Source organism: Hemiscyllium ocellatum, chromosome 23 (genome assembly GCF_020745735.1).
Source record: "Hemiscyllium ocellatum isolate sHemOce1 chromosome 23, sHemOce1.pat.X.cur, whole genome shotgun sequence".
Taxonomy (NCBI): domain Eukaryota; kingdom Metazoa; phylum Chordata; class Chondrichthyes; order Orectolobiformes; family Hemiscylliidae; genus Hemiscyllium; species Hemiscyllium ocellatum.
The window spans coordinates 25,516,743-25,528,753 of NC_083423.1; the positions used below are offsets into that span (position 1 = coordinate 25,516,743).

The 12,011-nt window shown below is 39.1% G+C and overlaps 1 protein-coding gene across 1 annotated transcript in view; it reads right to left on the reverse strand.

The window, feature by feature from the left end:
• lhfpl3 (LHFPL tetraspan subfamily member 3) overlaps positions 1–5,992 on the reverse strand; it is a 225,884-nt gene extending 219,892 nt beyond the window's left edge. Inside the window, exon 1 of the mRNA XM_060842550.1 lies at positions 5,590–5,992. Coding sequence (XP_060698533.1) covers positions 5,590–5,992 — 403 coding nt within the window. The remainder of the gene's footprint in view (positions 1–5,589) is intronic.
• Between the last annotated feature and the right edge of the window lie 6,019 nt (positions 5,993–12,011).

Here is a 12,011-nt window from a genome sequence, read left to right on the forward strand (position 1 = left end):
TAACTATTAGAAGTTGCTGAAAAGCAGGTAACACCATATTTCACACACCTTTTATAGATTACAGGATGATTGCTCCTCTTTGGGTGTTTGGTTTTAGTTCTCGGATCAACCTCCGCTTTATAACAATATAAATGTCTAACTCCTGAAACTTCACTCTCATCCTCCTCCAGGATGGTGGCTCTAATTGGGGAATGATTTTTCATAATAAACAATGCAACCTTATTGACAAACACTGCCGACTCCAGCCATCATAAACTAGAGGTGTATTATTCTTCTTTTCAGTTTGGAGGTTTATTTCAATAGATACCAACACTGTGAGTAATCAACACCAACGGTAGCCCGCAGCCAACAATTTTCTGCTTGAGCTATTACAAGTGCTCGTAAGCAAATCATTTGACAAATTGCCCAAGCTATAGGGTTACAGCAGTACTAATATTTTAAAGAGACATACTTCAAGTGAGAGTCAACCTTCACAGTTTATAATATCAACAGTATGTGAGACCAAATAAAACTAGCAGTTGTTTATGCAAGATTTCTTCTCTTGGTTTTCTCGTTAGAAAAGGATTTATTTTCACCATGAAATTTTTTTAAAAATCCTCTTCCTTTTTCAAAATGCTTGTTTGTGCCCTTAACAAAAGACTTGAGATGTTTATGTTTAGTTGAGAGGGAAGCCAATCAGCCTGGAATCCTGCAATGCTAATTATTTTAGAAGAACTTAAAATTTAAAGACTTGCTTCCAAAAGCTTTGGTTCAGCTGGCTTCTAGTGAAAGTGGCAAGAGTTATTTTTTTTTAAATTTAGCTCCTTCTTGGCACTTGCCTCACCTACATTATGGCAAGTTGCCACAATAAATTTCCACGTCCCCAGCTAAGTCAGTTGTTCTACTGGAGGCTGTAAGCAGCACAGACATCTGTCAATAAATCGCAAACACTCCTCCTCAGCTGGGCTGCAACCATGTCAGAACTCTGATTAATTAATTGACCTATTTCCTTGACAACCTATCACCAATGAAAATATATTTCAAACATTTTTCAGGCTTAAAATTATTCATACTTTTCCCATGATTTTGACATTGTTTTCTATTTTCTCACTACTGATCAGTTTGCTAATTGCTTTACTTTATCATTATATTTATCTTGTACTCTAAGCTTTATTGTTCAGAGCACTGAGGTTAGGAGTTGGGAGGTCATGTTGTGGCTGCACAGGACATTAATCAGGCCACTTTTGGAATATTGCATGCAATTCTGGTCTCCTTCCTATGTTGTGAAACCTAAAAGGGTTCAGAAAAGATTTCCAAAGATATTGCCAGAGTTGGACAATTTATACTATAGGGAGAGGTTGAATAAGCTGGGGCTGTTTTCTCTGGTGCATCGGAGGCTGAGGGGTGACCTTATAGAGGTTTACAAAATCATGAGGGGCATGGTTAGGATAAATAGACAAGGTCTTTTCCCTGGGGTGGGGGAGTCCAGAACTAGAGGGCATAGGTTTAGAGTGAGAGGGGAAAGACATAAAAGGGACCTAAGGGGCAATGTTTTCACACAGAGGGTGGTATGTGTATGAAATGAGCTGCCAGAGGAAGTGGGAGAAACTGGTAAAATTACAGCATTTAAAAGGCATCTGGATAGGAAGGGTTTGGAAGGATATGGGCCAAGTGCTGGCAAATGGGAGTAGATTAGGTTAGGATTAACTTGTCAGCATGAATGAGTTGGACTGAAGGTTATGTTTCCATGTTGTACATCTCTATGACTCTATGGCTCCCATTAGTTTTACATTTAAGAAAGTCTCTTTTACCCCTTTATTTGCCACATCACTTCATTTGTTGGTCAAGTCAATTTCCCTCCTCCTCAACATTTCCCCAGTAATTGATTAATTTGCAATCTCATTCCTTTCTGATATTGCATTATGACTGGATCTCTTGTTTTTCTCCTCATGTCATCAAAATGTAGCCTCTTTAAGGTGAGAGACTTTGATCTCAATCTGCTCTTTCTCCAGAAACATACAGAATTATCCCTATAACTTATTTATATTTTCTAAAAGTTCTGGAGACAACAAATGTGTCTCCCTTATGTATAGAGTCAATCAGCTTTGCCATTTTCAAGTCAAAAGTGTGGCACTGGAAAAGCACAGCAGGTCAGACAGCATCTGAGGAGCAGGAGAGTTCACATTTTGGGCATAAGCCTTTCATCAGGGATGACATTCTGTTATATTTTATGCTGTTTAAGTGCAAACTGGTTATTGGTTTGGTATTCAGCCTATCTTCATACAAAAGTCAACACAGGAGTAGAAGACTGTTATAATATTGTTGAGGTTGTCATGAGCAGCTCTCAGTAGCTGATAGAAAATGTACAACAGTAAATCTCTATGCAATCAGGTATGGATGACTTAATCAGTTGCAGCGCACAATGCAACAGCCGGTATCTTCAAAACCATCTGCAAAGGCTCTCAAAGAATGAAAGAGACGAGTGAAGACTAATTTACTCTCAAACTAGGTGACTGATACTTTTGAGACCTTGAAAACCCACTTACATGAGTGAGAGATCGGAACTTACTCTGTGACAGACATCTGGTGACAGAGTCAGTTAGTTTCACAATACTCCATGGCACTTCTGATGATTAACTAAATGGCTTGGTGATTGATGAGACATTGTGGGGTTAACCTGTCTTTTGACTCCTGATATGCCTGAGTGATTGATTGAGCATTCACCTCCTTCCATCAGCAACTTCCATTCCTGATGTTCGTATTAAACTACATAAAAGATATCTGGCTTCTGCTTGGTGGAAGGACTTCTGGACAAAGTATCTTGCAAAATGGAGGTTTTAAAAATCCTAGATAACCAAGCCCAAAGCCTTCAATTTTTATTTTAATGGACAAGTTATCTAAATATTTGTGCTGCAAAAACGTGTAAGATTTATTTTATTAAATATAATGATGTTATTGCCAAATTCAAATAGTAATATTAAAAGAATCACACAATTACATTGGTTAAAATTCCAAACAGCAACATGACTTTAATTTTCTACAAGACATTAATTTGAAAGATTTTGCTATTAGTTAGTGAATGCTGCTGAAGTGATCTCATTGCCTCCGACATTAATCTGACCTAGCTGCTTTCTTGTATATCTTTACATATTTAATATAAATCACCTGCAACCTGTAAACAGGATCAATCAAAGCAGACTGCAGTTGAAACAAAGGCAATCAACTAAGCTTTAGTCTCATTCATATAATGCCTCCCATACACAAGATAATACTGAGTGGTGTCTGTTATAAAGATGAAACAAAAATACATTGCTCCACATTATTCAGAAGAGACATGCTTGATTGCATTTTCAGGATCAATCTATAAAACAATGTCCTTTTGAGTCAACAGAAACAATGAGAATTTATCCCTGCTTTTTATTTCATATGCAATATAATGCTTTTTATAGTCTTGCACAGTACATTTTTCCTAATGTAACTGTTTCATGTGGTTGAAACTGATGATAATAAATTAATTGACACAGAAGTTAGATTAGGTTAAAAAAGTTCCTTAAAGTTAATCGAAACAAAAATCACTTGCAATAGCATGTATATTTTGATTTAATTTTCATTGCATTATTACAATGATTAGAATTCCTTTTGTTACAAGAATGCTGACAACCTTACAAAGAAATAAACAGGACAAGCATTCAGTAAATATCTGGCATATTGAAGAACAAAATATTGGATAAAATAAAACTATGTCTATACATTCATACCAAGTAACATATTTGTGATAATAAATGTAGCAACATTTAATTCAGGTAGATTTTTGATTACATCAGTATTTACCCTAGAATTATATTAATTTATTTCTAACACACACTTTGCCCAGTGTACTTTAACCTTCACTGTCACCATAAGGCAACCACAATCCTATAATGTAGACATGGGAATACAATATTTGCTAATATCTATGAACCTTTTACTTATTATCATCACACACAAGAATAAGCGTGAGATGTGACTTTGTACCCTCCAGCAAGTAAATACAAGATACTTTTCAAAAGTGTTGTGTGATCGTATTGGGCACGTGGTATCACGGACTAAATAGGGGCCTGTTGGCATTTAGTAATCTCCAAACAAGGTTCACCAATACACGAGTAATGTACCGCGGATACCAGAAATTTGAAATAAAAATGGAAATGATGCAAATACTTCTGAGGTCTGGCGGCATACACGGAATGAGAAACGAAGTTAATGCTTTAGGTTGAGGATCATTCGTCAAACGTTCTGATGTCTGACAAAATTGTCACTTGGTATCTCTCGGAATTGTTGCCTCCCGAGCTGACTGAGAATTGGCAACATTTTCCGTGTTTATTTCACAAATCACGAGTTGAGATAATGTTACTTGTAGATTTCAATTTTTTTTAAAAAAAACACGTGTAAATTGAATTAGATAGCGGATTATTTCTTTCAATATCTGTCCCCAAAACAAAGTGAAGTTAGTATATAAAACTATGGCAATGAATTAAAGCACACATTTAAATTCCAATACCAACCGTTCCATTGAAAATCTAGTGCTAACGAGTTATCGTGTAATGTACATTTTCGCTTTCCATTCGGATTACATTATTCTTGGACAGTTGAGCTATAGGAATACATTTCAAAAAGCAAAGGTGAAAGGCTTGAACATTAGCTTGAAATCGAATCATTTCCCAATCTAATGCATTATTTGGAAACCTGCTCCTGGAATGGCTGGACCTGTAACTAATTTATAGTCAACTCTGCTGCTTGAAGCTTTTTCACACATCACTACACTGCAGCCAGGTTTCCAACGCTGCTATAACTTTATATACATCAAGTTCTCACAGAAAGTCTAGCACTTATGGGTTCCCACTACACAGCAGTTACATGCGATTGTCCGAATCTTATCCTGAAAATTCTAACTGGGCAACAACTCAACTGATCAAAAATGTACAGTATATCTAATGTCCGCGCGGGTGAGTTGGGTTGGAAGGTCTGTTTCCGTTCTGTATGACTCTTTGACGATGACTAAACAAGCACCATTATTTCCGTTGCAAATACTCAGAACAAGTAACCCAAAATGAACAAGGCGGGCAAAGATCTAACTGGTCCCTAACTGGTTGCTTCAATGAAGCGTGATAGATGTTTAACAAGGTGAGGGAGACCGACAACTCCAAATGACGAGGTGATATATATTAACCGTCGAAAAACACATTTATCTTTTCCAGGATAACATAGATAAATGCCTTGACAACTATTATTTTAAACACGTATTCCCGTGATCCCTGAGGTGAGCTTTGCCTGCCTGACTTCAAACGGATTCTTCTGTTGAAGGTGGACAGCCTGGTCTCAGAACACAGCCCTCACCTCACCTACCTCTGAACCAGATACCATCAAAATCTGACCTGCAGAGATTAGCTCAGGCAGACACTGACTACACAATCATTGACTTCGAGAGGATCGTTCTGCTCTCCCTGTAGAGAGGTGCGGTTGACGGACAAAGTTGATACTTAAAAAAATACGTCGACATGCTGTTTATTTTAAGGAGTGGGCGGTAGGTGGGGGGGTGGGGAGGGAATATGTGCTCTCCCCACGTTGACTTACCAGATGCAAGTTGCACCCAGCCGCAGATTTTGTAGACGGTGGCCGTGTTACAGAAGAAGAAGAGGACAAAGCAGGCGATGCAGCCCATGATGAGCGCCATGGACATCGCGATGAAGAAAGAGGCGGCTTTGAAAGCTCCGGACGCAATGGTGGCGAAGTCAGTGAAGCTGCCGCGACAGGTCAGCTCCCGGGAAAGCCCGTTGCCGATGCAGTAATGGAAAAGCCCAAAGTAGCCGGCTTGTGGGGTGTCCACCCCATCTCCGATCCAGTAAGGCTGGATAAAGCACACCACGTTCACTATCGCGAAACAAATGGTGAAAATAGCCCAGAGTACGCCGATCGCCCTTGAGTTCCTCACGTAATTGGTGTGGTAAATTTTAGCCGCCTCCTGAGCTGGCAACATTGCTCGTGCTGAAAATCTTACCCTTATTCCGCGGGAAAAAAATTAGTTTCTTGCTATCAAACGATGCTCGATTTTCTGGGTCACACTGGACCTTGCGTAAATAATCAGTCAACTCGCCAGAGATGGTCTTCAGGCATCATCCCCCAAAAATCCCTTCCGATGCAAAATAATACTCGCCGAGTCCTGTTCCCAATTTGACATTCTGCCCTTATTTTTGGAGTTGGGGTTCCGAGCTGTGACTCTTACCTCTCCATCAGACGGATTTTCTTCCCCTCCCACAAGGTGCACAGCCTATGTGCAAAGTGCGTTTGATCAGCGACGCATTGCTCACGTTGGCAGTTCCTCAGTCCAGGCTCTGGTGCTGAAGGATTATTGGAGGATGGCAGAGCCGGTTTCCGAGCTGCAAAGCCCCTTCCACCACAGACGGTCTGAGACGGTACCCCAAACAGACCACAGGCACGAATTGCCAAGCGCGCTGTATGTTGGGACACGTAGTTTTTAACAATCTGAAATAAAGCGATGACTGGAACAGTCATTGCAAATTAATACATACGTACGACAAAAAATGAACCGTTGCCAGTGGTTCAGCGTACAGATGCTTTGATCGCGTTTCTCAATTCCAATTCAGTAATGAGTTTGGCAACGGTTTTCTGAATGATCACCTGTACTCAGACACATCCAGACAATCTACACTATATGCATGGCTTTTTGCCATATCTCATGGCCTCCAAAGACATCACAGCCAGCAAAACATACTCTTGATCACCTGCTACAAGAAATTATATCACTGCACTTCACTGGAAGATACTAACTTGTAGTTATATATCTCCTATTGGAAAGAAATGTCCCTAGGTACTTCACAAAGGTATTATTTGATCACATTCCTGTGAGCGATTTGGGAAATTAAAATAATATGAAGGATACGACATAAATGCAAGTTATTGTTGTATCACAGAAATTGACACCAAACTGGAGAGAAACATATTAGGATTGGTGATCAAATGCTCAGTCAATTAACTAAGTTTTAAGGAATGACCTCAAGGTGGAAAGTGGATGGACAGGCTGAGAGGTTTAGGCAGAAAATTCTAGAGTTTCAATTGTCAAAGATAAGCCAAAGAAAATCTTGGATATAAACGAAGCCAGAGTTGAAGAAATACACAGAACTCAAGGTTGTAGAATCAAAAGAGGCTAAAGACAATAATTAATTACTTCTCCATGGCCATTCAAATTCTCTCCCTAAACCTCTCAGTCTATCTTTCTCCTTTTCCTTCTTTGTGACATTTTTTAAAAGCTACCTGTTAAATTAAGCTTTTGACTGTGGAAAAGGATATGGAAGATATAGACTGTAGGGAAATAGATGGTGACATTTTGCAAAATGTCCAGATTATAGAGGAGGAAGTTCTGGATGTCTTGAAACAGGTAAAGGTGGATAAATCCCCGGGACCTAATCAGGTGTATCCTAGAACTCTGTGGGAAGCTGGAGAAGTGATTGCTGGGCCTCTTGCTGAGATATTGTGACCAGTGGATTGCCACAAGGATTAGTGCTGGGTCCTCTACTTTTTGTCATTTTCATAAATGATTTGGATATGACCATAAGAGGTATGGTTAGTAAGTTTGCAGATGACACCAAAATTAGAGGTGTAGTGGACAGCGAAGAGGGTTACCTCAGATTACAACAGGATCTGGACCACATGGGCCAATGGGCTGAGAAGTGCCACGTGGAGTTTAATTCAGATGCAAGGTTTAATTTAATGCAATGTGCTGCATTTTGGGAAAGCAAATCTTAGCAGGTCTTATACATTTAATAGTAGGATACTAGGGAGTGTTGCTGAACAAAGAGACCTTGGAGTGCAGGTTCATAGCTCCTTGAAAGTGGAATCGCAGGTAGATAGGATAGAGAAGAAGGAGTTTGGGATGCTTTCCTTTATTGAACAGAGTATTGAGTACAGGAGTTGGGAGGTCATGTGCAGCTGTACAGGACATTGGTTAGGCCACTGTTGGAATATTGCTTACAATTCTGGTCTCCTTCCTATCAGAAAGATGTTGGGAAACTTGAAAGGGTTCAGAAAAGATTTACAAGGATGTTGCCAGGGTTGAGCTATAGGAAGAGGCTGAACAGGCTGGGCTGTTTTCCCTGGAGCGTCGGAGGCTGAGGGGTGACCTTGTAGAGGTTTACAAAATTATGAGGGGGATGGCAGGGTAAATAGGCAAAGTCTTTTCCCTGGAGTGGGGGAGTCCAGAACTAGAGGGCATAGGTTGAGGGTGAGACGGGAAAGATATAAAAGAGACCTACGGGGCAACTTTTTCATGCAGAGGGTAGTATGTGTATGGAATGAACTGCCAGAGGAAGTGGTGGAGGCTGGTACAGTTGCAACATTTAAGAGGCATTTGGATGGTGTATGAATAGGCAAGGTTTGGAGGGATATGGGCCGAGTGCTGGCAAGTGGGACTAGATTGTGTTGGGATATCTGGTCGGCATAGACAGGTTGGACCGAAGGGTCTGTTTCCATGCTGTACATCTCTATGACTATGACCAATGATTTGATTTGGTGTCGAGTTTTGTTTTAGTAAATTCCAGTGAAGTGACTTGGGTAGTTTTAATAAAGGTCCAATTCAAATTCAAATTATTGTATTTGTATGCATAACTATTGGCTGCATAACTCATCCAAACATTTCTCCTTGTTTAAGTGTACTGATATTGTGGGAGGAGGCTGACAATAGAGAAGGAGCATGAAAGCTTCCCATCATGGGTATTGAATGAGTCATGGATTCCTAGTGAGGAGTAGAAGCACTTGATCTTCCAACTGAAATGACACTTAGAAAAATCCAATTCAGGAAATGGGAAACACGCATCACATTTCCATCAAGAGAAACCCCAAAGATGCAAATATCACTGGGAGACACATATGTGGAGTGGAAATATTGATTAACTGTTTCTTCTTTGTTAGCTGATGATTTGTTGGCCAGAGAAACATGTAATGGTTAGTTTACAGAAGCTGGCAAACGCATTTGGCCATAGAGAAATGCGATAGGCTCATGTTGCATCTACAGGGCTGTGTTTAACTATAATCTAATCAGTTTTTATTACAACAATTTGCATCCATCAGATCTACTGCCTCCCCATCCTCTTTGCTGAGTAATGCATAGTCTAGCCTTCCAGTCTTTGCAACTGCATAGCTTCCTCTTCTCATGGCAAAATACTACAGAGCACAGTAGATGCAAATTATACTTCATTCATTCTTGGATAGGACTCTGTCTAATTCTTCCAGACATTAAAAACTACAGCATGTTGATAACATATTCTGTCGTAATTCAAATTGTGTTATGAGACCCAAAATATTCTCTTTCCATGTTGAAATAGTGGCTGCAGATGATTTTAATACATATGGCAGCAAGAGATATTCCTGGTCCTCTTAGCAGCCATTTATCCACTCATCCTGCTCCTTTGAAAAGTTATTGGGACCATTAGCTGTTGTACCCTAAGACTGTTACACGATAACCTGCAGCTAGATAATTACTTGACTATCAGATCTAAAAATAAGGTGTTTGGTTTGCTAACGCTCTCCAAGTTAACATTATATGTTTGGCAAACACATATCTAAAGAATTTTTATTTTTTGTTTTGTTCAGAATTGTCTTGTGCTGTAAATACATGAGATAGGTGAATAAGAAGTATATTGAGGAATAGTCAAAGTCAAAATTGAAGGTCATGACAGAGGATGCAATATATTAGTGTCTTCAAGGACAATACATTTTGCTGACAACATTAAACACATTATGGGAAATACAGTAGTTTCAATGTCAATCCAGTAAATGGTTGAACATGTGTGCCCAAGTGTTATGAAGATCAGACCATACAGTAGGAAGGGAAGCAGATAAGCTGTGACTCAAAACTAAAATCAAATATATTGTGCAAGTGGATAGGGGAGACTGCTGCAAAGTGCCAAGTGGTTTCAACATACATTACACCTCATATCCAATTTGTATCATGCTGATGTTATAATCTGTGAATTTAGTGCATGAGATCAGGCTGTGTTTAATGCACTTATTTGAAATAATTAAATAAAATATCTTAAGAATTTCACAAATTTCACCTGAGGTCTACCACTACCGTACAAATCATCAATATAAAATTAGTTTTCATGACTGCTGCATTGGCTTAGCTTGCCTTTGTATAATCCTTAAAACAAGTTTGTTATCATTAGAGTGATCATTTTTGGCAGAAATTTACTTCTGTACTCAGTATTATTTAGTTTTGTATGTATATCTGTATTAAGCCTGACATTAGTAGTAAGGAAAATAATGAACTCATTATAAAAGATTTAATAGCGGAGTACTTAGACAACAGTGACAGGATTGGAAAGAGTCAGCATGGACTTATAAAAGGGAAAATTATTATCAGAATGGTGATAGATTGGGAAAGGAGGAGGTGCAGTGAGACCTTAGTGTCCTTGTACACCAGTCATTGAAAGTAAGCATGCATGAGCAGCAGATTTCGAAGGAAGGGAAATGGTTTGTTGGCCTTCGTAGCAAGAGAACTCAAGCACAGGAGCAGGGATGTCTTGCTGCAGTTGTATGGAGCATTGGTGAAACCACACCTGTGCAGTTTGGTCTCCTTACCTGAGGAAGAATGTTCAGGCTGTGGCAGAAATGGAACAAAGGTTTACCAAACTGATTCCAGGGATTACAGGACTGACGTATTAAGAGAGACTGGATCAGTTATGAGTATAATCACTGGAATGTAGAATAATGAAGTGGAATCTCATAGAAATCTATTAAGTTCTAACTGGACTAAACAGGGAAAATGCAGGAAGAATGTTCCTCTTGCACAGGGATCACAATCTAAAGATTCATAAAAACAGAAGAACTTAAAGCAGGAATATGCAATTCAGCCCCTTGATCCTGCTCTGCTATTTAATACAATCATGGCTGGTCTCATTATGGCCTCAATTCCACTTTCCTGTCAGCTCCCTATAACTTTTTAACCCGTTAGTGATTAAAAATCTATCTCCTTCCTAAATTTATTGAATGTTCTGACATCCACTGTACCATGGGGTAGTGAATTTGCAGATTTATGACCCTTAGAGAGAAGTAATTCTTCCTCATTTCCTCATTTCTGTTTTAAATCTATAATCCCTTAGACTAAAACTCTAACTTCTCATTTTAGGTTGCCCTACAAAGTAGTAGCTCCAACTACTTTGCCAAATCCTCTATAGCATTTTATATACCTCAATTAGATCTCCTCATCCTTCTAAACTTTAGCAATAAGGCATGGGGAAATTAGGACTGAGATGAGGAAAAAATTATTTGCCCAGAAAGTGGTGAAACTGTAGAACTCTCTACCACAGAAAGGAGCTGAGACCAAAACACTGAATATGTTTACAAAGGAGTCAAATACAGTTCTTACGACTAAAGGGTTCAAAGGATATAGGCGAAAGTGGGAACAGCATATTGAGTTGGATGATCAGCCATAATCATATTGAATGGAGAAGCATGCTTGAGGGCTGAATGGCCTATTCCTATTCCTGACTTTCTATGTTTCTACTAGAATGTTAATTTATTTTTTTTAAATTAGAGTTCCCTGCAGGGCTTTCAAAGGTTCCTACAACCCAAGCTTAGCTGACCAAGTCGCTAGACCATGAACCTCTTTAGGTTAAAGCATTGCTCTGCGCAAATTCGTTAAGGATAATGATTTTATGAGGATAAAAAAATACGATATTATGATCCATCATATTCAATGCACATTTAAATTAAAATTCAAAGACTCATGCTTTCAAAATGTCTGACTGCTCTCTGTGTATAGTTAAAGGACTGTGTTTACTATCACTGCTTCACTGAAAAAATGAGTGAACCTTGGCATCCATCAGATAAACCAGTTTGCATTGTGATGGTACAGTGAAACAGCATACTTAGGATTTAGAGTGCCAATTCTCTTTCTGAGCAGAACTTTGAACTGTTATGTCTGAGGGCATTGTTTGGCCCATGAGTATTATGCCTAACAACTTCAGTGCATCAAAGAA